Raw genomic sequence first — 22,965 nt, forward strand, 5'->3', positions numbered from 1 at the left:
GTGCAATGGAGAACTTATGAAACAGCAATGGAATACTAGCTCTGCCCAAGGTATGATGGAGAACAGCAACAACTGACAAAATATAAACACAATACAGTACAAGGGCAGGAAGAAACATCATGTACAGACAACTGAAAGCAGAGAGGAACCAGGGTGATAGGTTACTAAGACAAACACCCCAAAATGCCTTGTCATAAAGCAAGCTTAATTTGTCCATTCAAATTCCTCTCCTTACCATTTGTTTCCCTGCTACACAGCAATTGCATACACAGCATTGTATCCCTTGTTGGCCCTACTCAGAGTAAACTCATCAGAATTAGTGGTTTTGATCCCTTTGACTCCAGGGTCTAATCTGAGTAGGACTATAGTTGGATACAACCCACAGCCACTAACTGAGGTATCCCTCTGCATATCTATGCGGAACAGTAAACCTTTGTGGGTTTGTGGGAACATGCGCCTAGAGAGATGTGAATGGATTGTAGACTTAAGTCTCATTAAACGGAAGTTGAGTAAGCATGCTTGGGTTGTACTGTAAAAGCCATACAGCCAACTCAAACCACACAATACACTTCCTAGAACATAAAGTTCTTCATTGGCGTTTCAAAGTTCTGCAATTATACATGTGAGAGATTTCAAAACCGCCATCTGGGGTTCTTTTTCTTCAAAATTAGATCTGTCTCTAAACCTGTTTCAGTACTATTCATAAAAATATATCTGCACACTTCCTATTCTTACAGGTGGGGTAGAGGTGGGGGGGTCAGTTACACAAAACTCTTCAGCATTATCTGTGGTGCAGAATCATGTGTGATTTATAAACCTTGCATATACTAACAGCAAGGGCACGAGTCAAAATGAAAATATCATTCAATATGATTACCTCCAGTGAGACAGCAGGAGCATCATACAAGACAGGACTCTTTTGCAACATTATTAAATTGCTTGTCATATAACCAGGAAATTCCAAAACAACTAACAGGCTTAAGCGCTGAGATATCCGACATGACTAAGCTGAAGAACCACCACTAATTAAGAAGAGAAACGACTGTAGGAATAAGAAAGTAAATTCAATACGAGTTAAACGCAGCCAACATTATGCACTTCCAAAGTCCTTTTGGTCTCAGCCCTCTGAAAAGGATGGTATCTAAAGCTTCTTACGTTTTGGCTGAATTTTGTATTCAACAAGAAGAAAAACATTCTTACCCGCTTACAATGGCTGTAGTGTTCACCCAAACTCTCGCCAGGAGTCCTTCTGCCAATGAACCTGTCCTGCTCTCTTATCAGAATAGCAATGCCAGGGAGAAGGTTTGCCAGAAATAAATACCTGCCAAAAGCAGAAGTGGTTGTGCTTTGCAATCAGTTTTGCAATGCCGATGGACCATGAATAGTGAAATATGTGATGATGGGTTGGGCAAGCAATGGGTCACTGGGGATGGTGGTTTGAGCGTCAGTGATGCAGGATTTGTCTCAAATGGTTCTGGGGCAGGGGGTCAAGCCTCTCCTTGTGGCAGATACATTCCCAGGTGTTTGGGCAACAGGTGTATATTCTGAACAGCCCGGAAAATGTCTTATTAATCTGTCCTCAGTTGGTTAGATTGTGGTGCTGATAACACCAAGGTTGCAGGTTCGATCCCTGTATGGGACAGCTGCATGAATGTTAGCCGCTTTGAGACTCCTTCGGGTAGTGAAAAGCGGGATATCAAATCCAAACTCCTCTTCTTCTTCTTCTTCTTCTTCTTCTTCTTCTTCTTCTTCTTCTTCTTCTTCTTCATATTCCTGTATTGCAGGGGTTGGACTTGATGTTCCTCAGGGTCCCTTCCAGCTCTACAGTTCTACGATCTAAGCTACAGAGAGTGTTATGCTTGAGTTACTGTTTCTCTTCTGCTTTGAAGTCTCCTGGTCTTCCTCTGAAGGCTGTCTCACTCCTGCTGTTGTGTGCCAAGTGATAACGAACTGAGGGGAGCAGAGATGGATACTATGTTGGGGAAAGACAGGAATTAAGTTTCTATTCAGAGGGAATGCAAAGAGAAAAAGGGAAAACTACAGTTTAAGCCGGGGTGAGGAAACTTTTTCAGCAGTGGGCCAATCCACTGTCCCTCAGACCTTGTGGGGGGCCGGACTATATTGGGGGGGGGGGTATGAACGTTTTTCACCCACTCACAAAGAGGCCTGGAGATGCTTCACTTTACCTGTCCCAGTTGTTGTCCCAATAGCCGCAGTTGGGCCTCTCCAGCCAGCCAGGCGCCGTGGTGGGGTAGGAAGCTGCATTGGCTGGCAAAGATAGAAGCAGCAGCCCCGGTGGAGCCGCGGACAGAGGTAGGAGAACCGGAGCATCACTGGAGCTTTTACCCAACACCTGCTGCTGCTGCTGCTGCTGCTGCTTCCCAAGTGGCACCGCAGTAAAGAAGACAGAGCCGCCTGCCAACCTGCAAGCAGCGGCCGCAGCCACCGCATCAACCCACCTGAATGCCATGGGAAGAATGAAGAAGGGAAGGAGGCAGCAACAAAGAAAGTGTGTGAGGAAGTGGTGCAGAAAAGGGGAGCGGAGAAGGAAGGGCTGACTGAGGGAGAGGAAGGAGGAGCAGGAGGAAAATGCAGCAGCAGCCAGTAGCCGGCGTCACACACACCCTTCACAGTGCCGCCCTGTTGAGGCAGGCAGGCGGGTGAGCTGACTCCAGCTGTCGAGGGCACCCGGCATAGGACAAGATTGCTCCGTCCCTGAGGAGAAAAGCGCCGCCGTGTGAGGGAGAAGGAGGGAGAGGGAAAGAATGCACGTTCTGGTGATCCACGCCTCAATTCCCAGACCGCCTGCAGGCCAGATCTAGAAGGCCATTGGGCCTGATCCGGCCCGCGGACCTTAGTTTGCTGACCCATAGTTTTAGCAAATGTTTAAGCAAAAGGGGAGAAGACAGTTTATTCACCTTGACCACCCCACCCCCACATCAATGGGTTTAAGAGGACATTGCTGTGAGTTGGGTTGTGAGAAGGCTTACAGCCAGTCTAGAGTAGGGTTGCCATATTTCAAAAAGTGAAAATCTGAAAACAAAAGGGGTTTGTTTGTTTTTGAGCTTTTTTGGCAAAATTGCAATTTTTAGGGGAAATTGCCAGAAATGACACTGCCAACATGGGTTACCATACGTCCAAATTTTCCTGGACATTTTTAGCGATTTCTGCCCAGACACTGCTTACGACTGCAGTATTCCGGCTATGTCCGATAAATTCCTGACATATGACAACCCTAGAAGATGTGGTGTTAAATGCACAATTACACTGAATATGTCAAGATTTCAGTTCTTCTTAAATAGTGACTGTGGAGCAAGGGAACATGATCAGGGTGTGGGATGGTGGCAAATAGAGAGGAGGGTTTAAAACCTGGTCCTGATTAAAATTTCCCCCTGCCGAACTAGATAAATCTGTCTGATTTCACTTTGCTTTTTCAAAGGCATTTCCATCCAGCCCCCAGCCATTGCAATTTGTGTGTAAAGTGACATAGATGAGCCCAAACAGGCAAATTCATCTGCAATGTTAAATTAAAAATTACACTCATTAAAACTCAGAGAGCATCGTTGTGGCCCTTATTTTAACAGCTGCCGCTAGAAAATTTGCAGTCTTTGCAGTCACCGGCTTATCTGGATCCGCAAGGAGAAAAGTCACATAAAGAATCAGCTGAACACCATGGGTGAGATGATGATAATGGGGTGATTAACTCTCCACACAAATCTCTGCGAAAGGAGCAAAACAGCAGTATGGGAGCTGGTATTTCAGTATTACCATCTCTGCATGAACACATACGATTCTGAAAAGGAGTTCTCTTAAAACAGCCCTCAAGTACTGCTGAGAGCAGTACATTAAAACTGCGAACTTGAGAGAGCTCTTCAATATTTTAGAATAGTTAGGTGCTGTAGATAAGATGCCATTGTATGGAAAAGTTGGGCACAGTTTTCTCATTGCAGGCTGGTTGTTGTTCATGATCAAATAGGCATTGTCTCCTTACATCTTTTGCTTTGCTGAGACCTCAGCTTAGTTAACTGCTATGGTGAAAAGTCCAAAGGGTATAATCTTAAACCGATGACTTTCATCCAACTGATTTCATGCAAATGAAGCAGAACTAAAGGAAAGAAGCCAGTAAAGGGGGGAGACCCATTCAGTATCTATCTTTAAATGTCCTGAGCCAGGCCTGGATGAAAATGGAGGGGAGATCTGCGTCAAATCACAAAGATGCATTCAAAACATACCCTGGTTCAGAGAAAATTTGCCTGATGAATTCAGACTGTACAACTTCCAGTGGCCATGAATTGGCTTCAGCCCAAATCTGAATCTCATAAAATTATTGAGCTGAAGGTTTAACCTTAAAAACGTCAAGCACAGCAGGGATGAAATTATAACCTTTTGCTTGGAAGAAACTCATTAACATTTGAGTGCTCCATATAATTTTCCTGCCACGTATTCTTGTTAAGCTGCCCATCTATGCCCAAATAGTTTTGAAAACTCTTACATGGTCAGTGAGCTATTTAGCCAGATACAATGGGATGGGGTCTGTGTCATTTAGACCTGCTGTTTGAGAAGTACTCCTAAAACAAAGATTTACCATCATTTTAAAACAATCTTATTATTATTTATTAAATTTGTATACCACACTTCATCCGTAGATACAAACCCTGTTTCTCTACCACTGAGCCATGGCCCTTCCCCAAGGAGTCTACTTGTGTGCATGTAATAATGCAGACTGTTATGAGAATTATAAGGTCTAAAATATAAAATAAATGTTCCTAAATGTACAAGGCAAACACATACATAAATATATAAACCACATGTCTGAAACAGGAAAACAGTCTTAAAGTAATTTTGACTCTTTCAGTGACCTCAAATGTTCCTCTGCAGTTTGGATGGAAATGGAAACAGCCTCCCCATTGTCTCTGTACTCACAAATCCTGCCTTAAGGGCACATTTGGGCATGGACAGGGTGAGCCTGTGACCTGGACACAGGAATTAAGTATTTATCATCGCAAAAGAATGGCCAGGCTGTCCAGGTAAACCCATTAACAGGTTTCTTGCCAGAAAGGATTCTGCTGTAGACCACCCCTTCTGTGATGTATGTATGATGTATTGGGGTGTGTGTGTGTGTCTTGAGCTACAGGGTGGCAATTTCAAAAGTCTATGTAAGAGCTTGCACACCAGTGTTCTGGGTTCCTCCCTCCCTGCATGGGGTGAGCGGGGGACCCTGTTGCAGTTTAATAAAGATGATGCTTACTAGCTGCTTTGCTTCTCAATATTCTCTGGTTGGCCTGTTATTTTCTCCTACTGATAGAGAACCTACATACAGGGGCGGAAGAAGGCTCCACGCTGTCCGGGGCGGCAGCGCGGAGGAGGCACCCCCTGGGGGCGGGGCGTCCTGACGTTGCGTCGTGGGAAAAGACGGCTTGTGGGGCTGCCGTGCGCGATCGGCAGCTCCCTACAAGCTGCCTTTTCACCTAGCAGGCTCGCAACGTCGCTGCGGAAGCGGCAGCGCTGGCCCAGACAGAGTGTGCATACATGACATCTCATGCGTGCGCACTCTGTCTCTGGGCTCCCGCTTCCGCAGTGACGTTGCGAGCCCTCTGGGTGAAAAGGCAGCTTGTGGGGCTGCCGCGTGCAATCGGCAGCTCCCCACAAGCCGCCTTTTCACCCGGCGGGCTCGCAACGTCACTGCGGATGTGGCAGCGCCGGCCCAGACGGAGTGCGCACGTGCGAAATGTCACGCATGCACACTCGCATCTGGGCCAGTGCTGTTGCTTCCGTGGTGGCTCATGCAGCAGGGGCGGGGCAGCCCCATAGCGGTGCCGGCAGGCGGGCCCCACACGAGTCGTGGGGCGGAGCGGCCTCGCTCCGCAGCTTGCTCAGGGGCTGCCAGCAGGGTGGGGTGGGGCGGCCCAAGTGTCACCCCCCCTCCCCTGGAACCCGGGGCAGCCCGCCCCCCCAGCGACACCCCTGCCTACATAAGGACTCTATACAGGCTCTTTGATACCACAAAAGGGGAAAAGAAGCAGTTTTTTCTTATAACACAGACATTAGACCCTCTAAATCCCAAGTGCTCTCTCCTCTAAAGGAAGACTGAGCCTGAAACATGGGGATCAGCAGGAATTTTATTGTGTGTAGGGGGGAGGTAACTTTTGTCTCATGTCTCAGGTTCTACAAATGCTTGAAACATAAGGTAAAGGTAAAGGGACCCCTGACCATTAGGTCCAGTAATGTCTGACTCTGGGGTTGCGGTGCTCATCTCGCGTTACTGGCCGAGGGAGCTAGCATACAGCTTCTGGGTCATGTGGCCGGCATGACTAAGCCACTTCTGGTGAACCAGAGCAGCACACGGAAACGCTGTTTACCTTCCTGCTGGAGTGGTGCCTATTTATCTACTTGCACTTTGACTTGCTTTTGAACTGCTAGGTGGGCAGGAGCTGGGACCGAGCAACGGGAGCTCACCCCGTCGCAGGGATTCAAACCGCCAACCTTCTGATCAGCAAGCCCTAGGCTCAGTGGTTTAACCCACAGTGTCCCCTGCGTCCCCTTGCTCTTTAACAAATGAAATCTGTGAGTCTGAGGATGATGGTTCATCCAAGGAGGCTAAGTGCCCTCCCCCAGCCTGTCCTTCCCAAATCTCCCCACTGCCCAACATGTTCTGAAATTCTGCAGAATTTCCTTTCAAGTCTTAGAAGACCCAGTGGTGTGAGGTTTGGTTTTTTGTTTTATTTTGTTTTTTGGTGTGGGCATTCATATGAACTCAGCCCAATTTCCTTTAAGTCATGAACTGAGTCTGGTTTAATGAGTTTCATCCTATAATAAGGAATATACCAGATGGTCTTAACCAATTCCCCCTCCCCCTCAGGCAGTCTTCTCCCTAAACTGGCATATGTCGTCAACAGGATAACAGCAATGGGACCTGTAGCATGATTCATAATTAGGAAGAAAATGGAGGCTTTATCTCTGTATCATGACTTAAGTTGATTGCATCACTCTTTTTTAAAAAAAATATTTTTATTTCAATTTAAAAACTTTACACATCTCACACCATCTTTTCTCTTTACAATTACATTTATAATCTATTTTTCTTTCATTATATATTCATATTCATCTATTTCTCTATAATGCTTAACTTCCGTCCAGCTTATAACAGCTTCTTCTCGTCTTTTTATTTCCTTTTCTTTGTACTGTGTTCCAATATATATTTAACCATTTCTTTATCTAGAATAACTCCTCCAATTAATTTTCATTCTGTGAAATTTACTCTAAACAAACCCAAGTTTGGATTTGGGAACCATGTTTAAGCATATAATTTTTAAAACAATCCCATTCATTTTTCACTCTTAAGTTTGCGTGATTCCTTATTGCTTCAGTCATCTTGGCTATTTCAGCACATTCACATAATTATTTTTTTGCCACTCTATTTTAGTTGGTATCTGCTATCCTTTCCAGTACTTGGCAATTAATACTCTAGGCGCAGTTGTTGCATAGAGAAATACACTTTAAAAAATAATCTAGGGATGTTTATTGTTAAAATGCCCAGTAAGAATGCCTCTGGTCTTTTACTGAATGTTTCTTTGAGCATTTTCTTTAATTCTTCATAGATCATGTCCCAGAATTTTTTAATTTGGGGACATGTCCACCATATGTGGAATAGGGTTCCTTCCCCCTGATTACACCTCCAACGTGTATTCTTATTATTTTTGTATATTTTAGCCAATTTGACCGGGATCAGGTACCACCTGTAAATCATTTTAATAAAATTCTCCTTTATCAAATAACATGCCGTGAATTTTAGGTCTGTTTTCCATAATTTTTCCCAATCTTTCATTAAAATTGGATATCCAAAGTCTTGCACCCATTTTACCACAACCTCTTTCACTTCTTCATCTTGCTGCTCATGAAGTTGTTACTTGGAACGATGGCTGATAACCCAAAGGCAATTTTAACTGGAGAGAAGGCTGCAGATTTCAACTATCACCAAAGCTTTCATTCAGCCAGAACTCACAGGAGCTCAGCTGCGGCACCTCTCAGGTAGGTGCCATTGCCACTATAAGAGGGCAAGGGTGGCATTCATGGTGAGTTCCGGCACCTCTTTCTCTAGAAAAATAGCACTTCTCCCTCTCCCTCTCCCTCTCCCCCCCCCCTCTCTCTCTGAATCTAAACCAACTCCATTTCCAGAACAGGTACCTTCCATGCTCTCCAGTCTTGACCCTTCCTACAGTCGCTGTCCTCACTGTCAGGAAGGGAAGTGAATGGGAACAATTTGCGACTTCCCATCGCAAAGAGTTGTAGAGACACTGTGTGTGTCTGGCGGCAGAGGAACCAATTCCCATGGCAGGTTGCCAGGAACAGATAAGAGAAGGAAAATTCCCTACAATCTGCTTTTATTCAATATTTACAGAGAGAGGCTTGGGAATGCAGCTTCTTGGGATAATGGTGTTGTCTCGAGTAAATCTCCAACCCCTTCTCTTCCACTTCTTCATTCGTCAACAGCACCACCCCCTCTACGGTTGCCACTTAGGGCCATCTGTCTCTGAGATCTTTGCCCTCCTACATTTAAGGCTTGCCAGGTTCTGGGAGATGGTGGGTCTGGAATGCTTTCTAGTGATAACATGTCAGCCAGCTGCTCCTCCAGCTCTGCCTTCTCCTTCTCTCCCATTATTTCCCAACTTCCCCCCTCATCTACCTCTGAGCTGTGACCTCCCTCAAACCCCTGTTGTAATTCTGAACTGTCTTCTTCTTCTCTGGAAGGGTCAAGTTGGGGAGGTGGTCTCCACCATTCCTCCTCTGCCCACTCCCTGACAGTGGGTGACTATGCAGAAGACCATCAGAAAAGGAGGAGAGCATGGCAAGGTCCCTTCTCTGCCATCTTCCAGACCAATATCAGCTGGCAATCACCCCCCAAACTCACAACATCTGTATCTGACCATGGAGGCCCTTTTATTTGCCTATTTAAAGGAGGGATGGGCAACCCTTGGCCTGTGGGACATATGTGGCCCTCAGTCTTTTCCTCCATGGCCAGCCAAGATGCCCAGCTGTTCAGCCATCAACTGTATGGTGAGGAAATGATAACCGCTCCAGTGCCGCGAATGGACTCTTGTCAACATTGGGCTTTAGTCTCGCTTCTGGTGCTCTCAGTCCAGCAAAGACCACTGTCCCTGCTAAATGCAGATCTGGCAACAAAGAATCTTTTGCATAATAAGGAAGGGATAGACACATCAAGATAACTTGCCCTGCACAGGGACGGCCCAACCATGAGGCAAAGGGAGGTGGTTGCCTCAGGTGGCAGGATCCATAGGGACAGTCCATGTCTTAATGTAGATCTTCATTCCCCATTGATCCTCATGTAGATCTTCACTAACCCCTTCTTTCCTGGTGGGGAAGAGGGGAACCATTTTGTGGTGTGCCTCAGGTGCCAACAGAGGTGCCATCTTCTCTAGCTGATTGAGGGGGCCTAAGAGGCAGAGCCAAACACCCTCCGACAATTAAGAGGGCCTGACCCTCTCAAAACTACATGGGGGGCCAAATCTTCCTGGGCCCCTGGGTGCCAATATGTCTTGGGCCAGCCCTGGCCCTGCACATCTGTATCTCCATGAGACCCATGCTCTCCAACCCGCCACAGATGTGATTTTGATGGAGAAACAGGAGTGTAGAGAGGGCCACTCTTTTATGCCTCTCTCTCTTGATTTAAATTGTGCAACAACAGCCCACTGTATAGCTCTTGGAGTGTTTTGTTTTAATGGTGAGATTGGCATGCTGAGACGAGCATCCCTATCTGTCTGTCTCTCCATGTTTGTGCATCTGTACGCATGTGTGAATGAGGGTTGATGAGTTGTTGTTGTTGTTGTTGTTGTTATGTTACAATTTTTAGCCACCTTTCACCTAAAGTCTCAGGGCAGTTTACAACAATTAAAACACCATATTAATATCAAAACACAGTATTACACAATATTCAAAGCAGTTTTAAACAACTTAAAATCACAGAAACATTTGTGTGTGTGTGTTGCACCCACTGCTGCAAGTGACCCTTGGGGCCGAAAAGACTGCCCCCTAATGCATTAGCAGATCAGATGATAACAGTTCATTGAAAGACTGTTTGTATTTCTAATTATAAGTTAAAAGCGGCATTTCAGCTGACTGAAGATCTTTTGTTAAAGCTCATTGAGTTTCACAAATAAAGCTATGAAGTATGCACTGCTGAGTTCAATGGAATGTACTCCCAGGAAACTATGTTTATAAGATTGCAACTGAGTTTGTTCCTGGTATGAGCTTTCGTGTGCATGCACACTTCTTCAGATACACTGAAACAGAAGTGTATCTGAAGAAGTGTGCATGCACACGAAAGCTCATACCAGGAACAAACTCAGTTGGTCTCTAAGGTGCTACTAGAAAGAATTTTCGATTTTGTTTTGACTATGGCAGACCAACACGGCTACCCACCTGTAACTATAAGATTGCAGTCATGCTGTTCCTAATAAATTGGGTATTACGTCATGTACTGCTGCTGTCTGGTGTGTGTGTGTGTGCATGCATCTATGACTATATCTAAGGCTATATCTATGGTCAGTGCTTTTTCTGGGGGGGTGCATACCCTTAAACATTGTGTGAATCTTTGTACTTTTGTCCATTTACTGTATTTATTTTCCCCAATTTGAACTATGAAATGGTGGTTTTCTTGAGTCAAAATGAGAGTACCCCTAAACAATTTTTTAAGGGGGGAAAAGCACTGCCTATGGTTATAGGTATAGCTATCTATAGGACTTGCATTTTGGGGGGGGGGTCTCCTTGGAAACATTGCTTTGCTTTGCAGGCTGTCATGATGAAGCCCCGCATTTCAAAATTTACCACTACACCTCTGCTTTCCATCAGATTACCCGATTTGGAAGGTCATTCTGGATGATAACTGCAGGTTCTTTCCAATCTTGTGTTGGTGAGGGTAAAATCTGTAAGAGGAAACCAGCCCAACCTGTTCCTTTGTTAAGGTCATGGCCATAGGTGGCCAGCTAAGTATGTTTCCATTTACATTGGAATGAGGCTACTCTGTTGCCATAGAGACAAATGGGGTTGACCCCACATCTCCACTAGATGGTTGCAACACCACCTTGTAAAATAGAGATTTTGTTTTGAGTTTGGCAGATGCCAGAAGCTGGAGACATGGAGGCATGTCTTCCTCTTTGCTAGACCCAAAGCTTCCCTGGAAACTGAATGGAGAAGAAAGCTCTGTTGGAGTTTCAATGCTGCGAGCCCCTCCATCCTATGCTAAGGTTGTATGTATGTGCAAAGAAAACAATATATCCTAAAGGAGCCATATCTCTCTCCACCGATCTTCATTCGAAGGGAACCAAATCCTGGGTAAGCTCTGGCACTCCTGAAATCTCTTGCTGCTTGGAAATTTGGGAGCACGTGCCAATATTTTCATACCAACCGTCAGTTATATTCCCAGGGTGGTTTGCAAAAAAGAATGAAACAATTAAAAAGGGAGACGGAGAAACACACACACACACACACACACACACACAGCCACAAAACCAGAACAGCAAAATAAAACACTTGCACCTCCTATCCCAACCTGTGGTCTTCAGCCAAATTTTATGCAATTGTCCTAGGAAACAGGGGTGGAAACTATTGAAGCTTAAACTTCAGGACCCCTAATCCCAGAGGGGTCCCAGAAGCAAATTTAGTCCACGTTGCTCAAAAATTTTGCTTCAAAAAGCACATCATGCATTTATATAACATTTCTCTTTCCTAATTTTCACCCCCCATAACAAAAACTACAAGGCATAGGCAATTTTTATTCACACCAGTGACTTGTGATATCGTCCAGTAAAGCAATTTTAATCAAACTCTGAGATGTGGTAGCTATTTTTTTTAAAATAAAAAATGTGGTCATCTGTTGTTGAATAACCCCATTGCAGACCCTCCAAGTGTTCCTATTTTCAAGGGACGTCCCTGATTTAGAGAAGCCATCCCAGTTTCTGACTGATCCTGAAATGTTGGAGGGTATGATAGGATGCCCCTATTTTCATCAGAGAAATGTTGGGTGGTATGGAGTTATCCAACCCCTGAGCTGTCTGAAGGCAATCCTGTATAGGGAATTTTGTTTAATGTTTCATTATGTTTTTATATATGTTGGAAGCTGCCCAGAGCGGCTGGGCATTGGGCAACCCATTCAGATGTGTGGGGTATAAATAGTAAAACTATCATTGTGGAATGGGGCATCCCTATTTTCATTGGAGATGAAATGTTGAAAGGTATGCCACTGAAGAAAATAACAGCGGTTACCCAAACCTTGCTGCTGGTTGTGAAGGGGTCCCCAATATCAGTTCAAGTTTCAGGGCCCCCAATTTAACGCAGGTCTGTCACTGCTAAGAAGAGAGCAAAGATTGCCCACCCATGTCCTAACTCATTGCTTTCTGTTACAGGTAGGTAGCCGTGTTGGTCTGCCATAGTCAAAACAAAATAATTTTTTTAAAAAAAAATCCTTCCAGTAGCACCTTAGAGACCAACTAAGTTTGTTCTTGGTATGAGCTTTCGTGGGAAGAAGTGTGCATGCACACGAAAGCTCATACCAAGAACAAACTTAGTTGGTCTCATTGCAGAGCATATGCCCGCACTGCTCAGGGTGGGCACGCTCCCCAGGGGAGCGTGGTGCGGAGGGTGCCCTCCCAGGCATGGGATAGCCGCTCAGGTGCCTGGAGCGGCGTGCACACCCTGCAGCCAGGACCGCCCCCACCGCCCCCCTTCCTGGAAGATTGTTTTTGGCAGAGATTTCTCAAAAGCGTTTCTAAATGACGCAGCAGTGTTTCAAAATGGGCACTTGATCAGGAAACCTGCTTCCATTTTCTTTCTAGGGGAAGTGGTGTTGAGCAAGGGGATGGCATCGCCCCGTTACAGCCACATTACGCCCTGTGTTGCAAGTTGCAGTGAGGTGTTGAAATGAGCTTTTTTTTTGGATTTTGTGGTTATTAGCTTTCATATTGCTTCTGTACACACACACACCCCCAGCTCTTAGAAACTACAGTGTTAGGTGGTGTATACCGGTAAATGGTTAGAATGAATGAATGAATGAATGAATGAATGAATGAATGAATGTGAAGAGACTTCCTGCAGTCAGCTGGGCCCCAAAGGCTGAGCTGGAAGCTGAGTGGACAGAGGCTATTGCAGCTGCATCTGGGCAAGGCAGCAGAGAGGTGGTAAGAGACATACCGGTAGTCCTGAATGGAGAAAGAAAGCACAGCTCAGCTCAAGGACTCCAAGTGGGGCAGTGGGTGGGGCAGGTTTTCTGACCCATTTGGAGTTTACCCATGCTTCTGTTTATCAAATAAATCTGTACGTCACTCTGAGTATTTAATGGAAGAATTGGTGCATTTTTTGGACTATTTAAAGAAATATTATGGTATGATGAACTCACAATCAGGATTTGAGCTATGAGAAACAGAAGTCATTAGATTATAATATTGTGGTTATGATAAGATAGAAAATAGGGCACAGCACAAGGGGAGAAAAAACTCCATGGAAAAAGGGGTGGGAAGTTGACAAAAATAAGAGAAGAGGCGAAATTTGTGCTATCTGTTGAAAACGTTGAAACTTAGTAAAATATAATTGATAAAAATAAATCTGTAGATCAGGGATGGGGAACCTTTGGCCCTCCAGATGTTGTTGGATTCAAGCTCCCATCACCTTCGATGGGACCCTGAATCCAGCAACATCTGTAAGTTGTTGAGTCACACTCTTCCCCCCCACCCCCGCATCCTCTATTTGGTTGAAGGTTTTAGAGCCCTATGGCATTGATTTGTACACCCGCAAGCCCAGACAATGCAACATGATCCAAAATTGTTGTGTGTGCACCATGACTACCTGGGACCTGGTAAACCAAGGAATGTAGGCAATGTTCTCTGTTCATTAGTGCAAGGAATCTTGTGCTAGCAGATGAGAGGGCAAGTTTGAATTTTGTGCAGGAGAGGAATATGGCAGAGAAGGGGCACTAATGTAAACTTGTTGTGCAACAGACCATACAGTCTATTGTGTGGCAAAGTTACCAGCGACCCGCTGGAGCGTTCTCTTGCACAATGATGCTCTGCTGGCACAAAATATTTTGCCAGTGGAACAAGCACACCATTTTACCCTAGTACCATATCGGATGCAACCACCTCAAGTGTTTTCTCAGATTATCCTTCTCTCCCCTTCCCCAGTGCATACCCATCATTCTGTTTTTGGCCGAATTGTGTGCCCCATTTCTCACAGTTCTCAAAAAGAGTAGCCCCGAAAACTGCTAGCCTGAGAGATGGCAGAGGACAGAGTCAAAATGACAGTGTTATCTCTAAGGGGGTCACAGTAATGGCAGGAAAAGGTTAAGAAGCTTAATCTTTGCCAAGTTCTGTTTGAGGGGGCAGTCGGTACATCCAGGAAGAAATGTCACTGCAGCACTTAGAGAAGATAGGATGAGACAGGAAATGAAAGGTCGAGGGAGGGAAAGTCGATCTAAGGAGTCACCGCCATAAAGAGAGCCTGAATCAGATTTATGATGCCCAACAGCTTGGGATGAGAACAACATATTCATTAACATAGAGACATGCATGTATACCACATGTGTGAAAGATTTTTTTTAAAAAAATATTTTTAAATTATTGAATACCAGCAAATGAATCTTGTGCTCTACACAGGAAAAACTACATATTCCAGAATCTACTAGAAGTGTTCTGCCCCTCCAGCAAAAGAAACTGAGCCTAAGGCAAGTGTGTGAGAGAAAGCAACCAGTGACAGACTTGGGGCTTTCAATTTTTTTCAGCAGCGCTTTGTGTGGCAGTTTCCTATTTACCTAATGTTGCATGGCTTCGTGGGAAGAAATCTGCAAAATGCTTTGGGATGTGGAAAGGGCTATTAAGATGACCATCCTAAATAGAGAAAGGGCAGCTGTTGTATATAGGAGCACAAAGCATGTAAATTATTTCTCCGTATAAAGGCAGGATACAAGCACGTCAAATAAATAAATAAAAGCCACAAAGCAAGAAAGAGTTAGTGAGATGTACTGGAAATACTTATGTGACTGGCATGAGTTTGGCCAAACTGCGGGAGGCAGAGGAGGATAGGGGTGCCTGGCGTGCTCTGGTCCATGGGGTCACAAAGAGTGGGACACGACTGAACGACCGAACAACAACTGAAAATACTTTTTTAAAAATAGAGCTGTACAACATATGCTTCCCCCCCCATAATCTTTTCAAACAAAATCTTTAGAACAACTTTACCCAACTTGCTGCACTCTAGATGTTTTGGACTACAAGTCCCAACATCCTTGACCATTGGCCAAGTATCCTTGCAGATGATAGAAGCTGCAGCTTAAAACATCTAGAGGGTACCAGGTTGGTGAAGGCTGCTTTAGAAGATGGTGTGCTGTTTTTTTTCCTACTGAGCATGGAACATTCCATGACATCACAACAGTCCAGCCAATCACTTTGGGGAGGGAAGATATCGACAAACAAAAAGGCAGGTAGTTGACAGCTGATGATATCTACCTCATTCAGAGTAAGTTGGTTAACTATGTCCACTACCATTGCCTTCTTCTGGTTCCTCCTTGCTTGTGTAAAAACAAACAAACAAGTCAAAAACACCAGAGTTATTAAAATGGAAGATCCTTTTCTTATCCGGCATATCTAATACTTCTCCTGCCCAGTCAATTTACTTGGTGGACGCTAAATCCAGTTTGCTTATTCTTGAAGTCCAGCTCACTTTCATACCCAGCTCCTCTTGTCAGTCAAATAACCCCCTTCCATCATGATGGGATTGTTCTCCTATTGAGAAACAAGGTTGTTTTTTTTTTATTCCCGTCTGATTTCTGAATATTCCACAGACTCCTCCACTGGGGGTGGAGGTCCCTTGCTTTTGAATACCACGGTTGTATAGTGAACCTCATCTGGTTCCTCGGTGCTCAGACTGGGAGGTCTGGGGATCTGCCTGGGTTTTGGGGTCCTCTCTCCAGCTGCTTTAGGCGGGCCAACATGGGGTGATCTTTTTCCCTGAAAGGGAAGAGAGATGTTGTGAAAAAGACCCCACTTTGCAACATATGGTACCTTTAAAGCACTTAAACATCCTGTGCACCTGCTCTCTGTGTTGAAGCACCCCATCCAAAAATAAAATAAAATACTTACCTCAGGAGGCCCAAGAGGCTGCAGAACAGCAAAGATACATGAGATGCATACCTGAGGTAAAAAGTTGTTATAGATCAGGCTGAAGTTGTTGGCTCTCTGCTGCCCTCCATTGGCAGAGTTTACATAATTAGCAGAATCCACAGCCTCTGGGGTGGCCGCTTTCGGATCTGCTTTCCTCTTCTTATAAAGCCTAAGAGCAAAATGGCCAGAACATGGTAAGATTCTCATACACCCCGGTGATTAGGAGACCTGCATTGTAGGTCTTTCTCTCTCTCCCTCTACAGCCCTCATCAAACCTCATATCTTGTTGTAGCCAGTGCTGACCCTACTCAGAGTAGACCTATTGAAAGTCAACCGATATGATCAACTTTGGTTCATTAATTTCAGTGGGTTCACTGAGTAGAACTTAGCTGGACACAACCTGATGGCTTTGGTTTCATTCTCCTGTCATCCATCCCCATGATAACTTGGCATTTCCTGTTCCTTCCCAAACTCTAACCAAGTGAGCTGTCAGGCTTGCTGTCCAGGCCTGACTTCTTAGGTTTGACACAAGTTGCCTGCCCGAAAGTGGTTTCAGTGGGCAGGCCAGTAGAACAGTGGACTGTTGTTGAGAACCAGGTGGAGGGAGGGAGATCAGAGAAGGATAAACTCACTTGATCAGGCCCAGGCAGAGCAGGAAGACAACCGCTGCCAGCAGAGCCCCACACAGCCCAGAAAGGAGCAGTGCTGAATGGCTTCCTGCACCTGCAATGATAAACCAAGATCTCAAAGAAAACTGTGATTGGAAATCAGGAATCCTGGTCCCCATCCTCCTTCCTTCATTTCCCAAAAGCAGATGATGTTGGTGGTGGTAGTGATGACAATGATTTCATCATTTGCTGCTCATTTTATTTTTATTTATTTTTATAAAGTTTTGTTTAGATCACCAACAACCAAAACACAAACAGTGAACCCTCCCCCCCAAGGCGGCCGATACATTGGATATACATAAACAATGAAAACATATTCAAATCAACCATATGTACAATTCTATATACAGTGGTACCTCGAGTTAAGAACTTAATTCGTTCTGGAGGTCCGTTCTTAACCTGAAACTGTTCTTAACCTGAGGTACCACTTTAGCTAATGGGGCCTCCTGCTGCTGCCGCCACGCTGCCGCCGTGCGATTTCTGTTCTCACCCTGAAGCAAAGTTCTTAACCCGAGGTACTATTTCTGGGTTAGCAGAGTCTGTAACCCGAGGTACCACTGTATATTAACAATCCACAAGGTTTATTTAACTTTTAACATTTTAATTACCCCAAATTGTTCAAACCTACCCAAATAATTCAATAACTTCTCAAACCAATCCTCTTCTTTCTCACTGACCTTAAACCCTTTCATTCTGTGTATCTTCACAGTTAGGTATTCTAAAATTATAATATTATTCAGTTTTTCCCTCCATTGGTTCACCCCTAGCTCTTCTGCATTTTTCCAATTACTTCTCAAACCAATCCTCTTCTTTCTCACTGACCTTAAACCCTTTCCTGTCTGGCTGCAATTACCATCAAATTTACCCATTTGCATTCCTCTTTTGTTTTTAACCCGGTGCCCAGGCTAGTAAGAACCATTAATTTAGATATTCCCACATTTCTACCCATAATTCTTGATATTTCTATACCAATCTGTTTCCAAAACTTATTAACTAACAGACAATCCCACCCCATGTGACTGTCCGTTCCCATCACTCCACACTTCATCCAGCAATTTTCACTTCCCGATTTTGTGATATGATACAACCTTACTGATGTATAATACCATTTTTGTACCAGCTTCGACCCGTTCCTGGATTATCCTAGAGGTCGCAAAAAAGGGCAGTTGCCGAAAGATTCTTTCCCAATCTTCATCTAAAATCTGTTCCTGGATATCTAACTTCCAATATTCTTTCAAGCTTTCCTTTGGTGATTTCCCCATATTTAATAAAACCTTATACAATTTTGAAACAATTTTGGCCCTATCTGTCCTATATCCTTTCACTAATCCTTCGAAGGATGTAATCATTCTTTTACCACATTTTTTAACTTATTCCTTCAACAAGGAGGAAATTTACTTTTTCTGTAACCAATTACTTTTATTCCAAATTCCACTTTCCTCTTCCATCATACCTTCTGTTTCCCAACTTTTATCCAATTCCTGAATTGAGATGTCCTTTAATTTATCCCCTACCTCTTTTGGGATGAGCTCCCTTAATGGGGCCATTTTATCATAATACCACATTTTGGTAAGGGGAGATAGGTCAGGAAAAAGCTTATTTCTCCACTTCTCCCATACTCAAATGGGCCCCGTAAATGTTGATATTTTTTCTACTTTCCTTTTCCTCCTTTCAAATATTCTTATTTTCCCTCCTACTACTTCCAAGTTCTCCCGCTCTATATACCCCAAATCTTCCCCCTGTTCTCCCTCCAACCAAATCATAAGATATCTCAGTTGGTAAGCTTTATAATATAAAACCAAACTGGGAATCCCCCATCCTCCATCTTGGATCCTATGATACCTATATCTGCCAGCCGTCCTTGGTTTCTTGGATGCAAAAACAAACCTATTGATTATCTCTCACTTTCTTTTAAAACGTCTCCAGGTGGTTTAACACAAACAGGTAAAATAAATGCAAAAATTAAGATGCTAGTTTTAATTGGCATCATTTTTCAGTAAGGGTGAAATGGGTGGAGACACCATTCTGGCAATCCCCGATCTACAGAAATAAATGAGGTTCACTTGTAATTAAATGTACTTTAGAATCAGGGTGCATATTTACAACCTCTTTGGGATTTTCTAATGCTGGCAGGGCTGTAAAAGTCAGGATTTCTCAGTCTGGTGGAGTCTCACCTGTTTTCAAGGAACTAAGGAGGAATTGCATGGTGTAGGTTCCCAGAGAATTGTTCCCAAGACAGATGATGCTGAGGTCGCCATCCGGGCTACCTGTCCAAATTAGGGAGCTGGTGACCTCATTCTTCTGGACTGAGGAAGAGACTTTCAGGTCTGCCGTGCTGCTGTTCTCAGCTACAGTCTTCCCGCCAACTTGCCAATGGATCTGAGATGGAGGCATGGAGTGCAGGGAACAGTTGCAGAGGATGCCATTGTCCTTACGCCAACAGGTAGTGTTTTTCTGGGGGGTATTGGTGAGCTTGGGAGCATCTGCAGAGAACCAAGTAGCCAAGGTGAAGAATACATTCCGATCTAACTAATGACTGCACCAGCTGCAATACCACAATTCATCCACAAGAGGCACCCGGGAGCAGACATTTCTGCCACCCTAGTTTCCTACTCTGTTGCATAAGGTAAAATCTTGCTTCGGCTTGGTTCAGAAGGCAGGGAGCTTCTTTCCCCCTTGTGTCCAGTTTGAAAATAAATTTACGGGGATGGTTTACATTACAAGAACCTAAGAGCTGTGTCTCACAGAATCTTAGAGTTGGAAGGGATGCCAAGGGTCATTTAGTCCCACCCACTGCAATGCAAGAATCTCAACTAAAGCAGCCATGACAGATGACCACCCAGCCTCCAAGTCCACCACCTCTCGTGGGAGAAAACAATGGGGCCTGGGCTTTTCTAGTCACGGGGCAGCAAGAATAGCAAAAGTGGCCCTGAATGGGTTTCTTCTGCCCATGCTGATATTAGAAGCTCAGGAACCCCTTAATGAAAAAGGGAGTTGGCCTCCCTAAATAGGCACACTACTCTAGGCAGCTATTTGAGTGTGATGTAAATCTCACTTGGTGTTTTCACACTGAACCTCAGATGCAGCCCAGCACAGGACAAGGGGTGTCCTGCAACATGGGAGATCAGCACCCTTAAAATTTCCCCTGCAGCAAGGAGTCCCAGTGGTTGACCCAAACCCTGACTCCCTCACTCACATTCCACAAGGAGGTGGAGGAATCCCTCAGCAGAGGCTATGGCGTTCTGAGCCTGGCACCTGTAGTCACCCTGATCCTCTACTTTCACATTGACCAGCTCCAACCAGTCATCTGACAGCTTCTTCAAGGCCCTGCCTTCCTTGAACCAGCTCGTAGTGGCTGCAGGGTTGCTATCGGCCTTGCAGAGCAGCCGCAATAAGTTGCCTTCCTGAACCGTCAACTGGGAGCCATTGGCTACTTCCCTGGGGCAACCTGTAATCACAGGAAAGTGCCGTCATGTCTGTGAAACAGCAGCTGCCCCGCAGAAGCCAGCCTTATCCTCCAGAGGAGAAAGGATCCATGCGCTGACTTTTGTACCCTAAAACTGTCTGGTACCTCGAGCTAGTGCTGGGTCCCTCCTGTGTGCATGGGTGACATTGAACGTCATTGTCCTTGGGCGATCTGGAACAGACATATCAATGTTTAATCAACAAGAGAAGAGCCTTTACATTGGTGAATGAGAGGCCCGTTGCTGTGCAAGAAAGGGCCTCCTGGTGGAATTGGGACCGGCTAGCTGGAAGGGAGGGAGACCACCAATGGCAAGTGGATCCAGAAGCAATGAGAGGTGGAGCCAGAGACAGGTAGAGCCAACTAAATCCAATTATATCCCTATCCTCGTCTGCCCTGCTGAGCTCTAGAAGGGTAAAAAGGAGACCAAGGAGGAGAAAGCTGGCAGCCCGGGCCACCCCTTAGGCTGGTTGTAAGTAAGAAGGCAGCCAGTAGGAGCTGTCTAAGGGTGGACTGAGGTTGGTGGGTCAGTGCCCCGTTCACCCCAATGGATCAGCCTGCACTGTCCACTGGAAAGATAGGGTCAGCAATGACTGTCCAGGAAAGTGCTCTTCCCCAGCCCAGTGTACACAGAGCAGACAGAGCAAGATGAAAAAGCACCATATTTTGACACAAAAATGTTGCAGTGTTGTGACTGCAATCTAGGATGCGTCTTTTACCTCCTGTTTGGATCCAGATCTGCCCTCCATTGTCTATAATCTCAGTGCATTTGCGGTTGTATCCCAGTGTTAATCTGTCACAGAGTAGACTCAATGACATGAATGAACATAACTAAAGTCCATTGATTTCAGTGGATCTACTCGGAATAAAACTTAGCTGGTGACATTCTGCGTGTCAAATGTTTACTTTATTCTGTTCCTGTTACTGTTGTCGTTGCTAATCAGAGTACTGCATTTTTTTGAAAAATCATAGAATCATAGAGTTGGAAGAGACCACAAGGGCCATCCAGTCCAACCCCCTGCCAAGCAGGAACAAAGGGGAATAGAGAAAGAAGGGTATACTGTAAATCCTTTTCTAAGCTACACACACACACACACACACACACACACACACAGTGGTTTTTCGGGGGGCGCAGGGGGGCACATACGCTTAAACATTTTTTGAATCTAAGTTTGGCAGTATTTCAACATGAGTAGTTCTAGTTACAGGTAGGTAGCTGTGTTGGTCTGCCATAGTTGAAACAAAATAAAAAATAAATAAATTCCTTCCAGTAGCACCTTAGAGACCAACTAAGTTCGTTCTTGGTATGAGCTTTCGTGTGCATGCACACTTCTTCAGATACCAATACCAAGAACGAACTTAGTTGGTATCTAAGGTGCTACTAGAAGGAATTTATTTATTTTTTATTTTGTTTCAATATGAGTAGGAAAAAGAGAGTACCCCTAAACATTTTTAAAGAAAAAAGCACTGTATACACACACAAACACATCATGATGACCAGAAAATTGCTCATAAAAAAGACAATGCAGATTCTCGGTATGACAAATGAATATCAGAGTACTGGGTTGTGCAACACCCCAACAGCTAAACAGAAGGCCCACCTGTGAGGCTATCACATAGTACCTAAGAGGGGGAAGAGAAATTACTTTGCAAAATGACTTAGGTCCCCACAAACAGCATCCTTATGGGAGCCTTTTCATTGGATAAGCAAAGGAACTATGTTCTGCATCTCCAGGTAGCAAATAGTGAGACCATTGCCACCTGGGGATATTCCTTCATGAGATGCTCATTAGACGAAAAGGTCTTGAAGCAACCGAAAATGGGCAGGTGGGAGAGGGACATTCAGCCATTCTCCTCCATTGTCCACACAGAACTTTTCTTCCAAAACATCAGAGCCACGATCTACACATCCTGCTTTAAGGGCAGGGCAGGTACGTGAAAATAAACTTGTAAGTTTGGCCTTAGTATTTAATATTAGAGAGCTGTCATTCTGATGAGAGGTTGCATAAAAATGCCCTCTCCTGGTAAATGAGGATACTCCCACAGATTTCAGACAAGAGTTGTGTTCAGTAACTTGAATTTGTGGTTTGGCCCCCGGGGCTGCATTTATGCATCCTGAAACTAACCTCTTAGAAAACTTCTACATATATGTAAGCTCATCATGGGGTTTCTGAATTTGTGATAAAGCTGTCAAATGCTGCATCGCACACTACTAGGCTGACACACTGTGCAATGCAGCCACAGCCTTATACATTTGCAGAGGTCCCCTTAGTGGAAGCATGCTCGTATTAGTTGCAGGTCAAGCCACTTATCATACAATGGAGTTTCCCAGGTTAATGCCCCCAAGGAACTTGCTGCTCCCCATCTCTTACACTGCACAATCACTGAAAGATTCTTCTTGATTGAGCCATGTGGATTCTCTGCCTGACAACCATACATCCCAGCATCCTCTGATTTAATGTTGGACAGTTGAAGAGTTTCTTTACTGCCATGCATATGGTTGTTTAGGGTCTTGTTGTTCTTCATCCATGTCACGGAGGGAATAGGTTTGCCTTGAGCTTCACAAAGCAGGCTGACGGTGTCCCTTCTCGGACCACCAGCTTTCTTCCTGCATGGAGAAATCTGTAAGAGAAATGCAGTTAGATCACAATAGGTCCTGGGATGCCTGATG

At 44.7% G+C, this 22,965-nt stretch overlaps 1 protein-coding gene across 1 annotated transcript; it reads right to left on the bottom strand.

The window, feature by feature from the left end:
* Positions 1-2,182: 2,182 nt before the first annotated feature.
* Positions 2,183-22,903, bottom strand: LOC117052012 (sialic acid-binding Ig-like lectin 10). Its single transcript, XM_033158738.1, has 8 exons — positions 22,667-22,903; positions 20,403-20,468; positions 20,028-20,279; positions 19,006-19,314; positions 16,796-16,886; positions 16,194-16,332; positions 13,204-13,211; positions 2,183-2,459 (listed from the first exon to the last, which is right to left on the bottom strand). Exons 1-8 carry the CDS (start codon positions 22,818-22,820, stop codon positions 2,183-2,185), a joined length of 1,296 nt encoding a protein of 431 aa, XP_033014629.1. The 5' UTR covers positions 22,821-22,903.
* Positions 22,904-22,965: the final 62 nt, after the last annotated feature.

This window comes from Lacerta agilis, chromosome 8 (genome assembly GCF_009819535.1).
Source record: "Lacerta agilis isolate rLacAgi1 chromosome 8, rLacAgi1.pri, whole genome shotgun sequence".
Classification (NCBI taxonomy): Eukaryota; Metazoa; Chordata; class Lepidosauria; order Squamata; family Lacertidae; genus Lacerta; species Lacerta agilis.

Coding starts and splice junctions, on each gene's coding strand:
- LOC117052012 (XM_033158738.1), bottom strand. CDS start 22,820: ATGAAGAACAACAAGACCCTAAACAACCATATGCATGGCAGTAAAGAA. Junction 19,315..20,027: donor CCTCCACCTCCTTGTGGAAT/GTGAGTGAGGGA, acceptor GGTTCTCTGCAG/ATGCTCCCAAGCTCACCAAT. Junction 16,333..16,795: donor CTCTGCCTGGGCCTGATCAA/GTGAGTTTATCC, acceptor TTTTGCTCTTAG/GCTTTATAAGAAGAGGAAAG.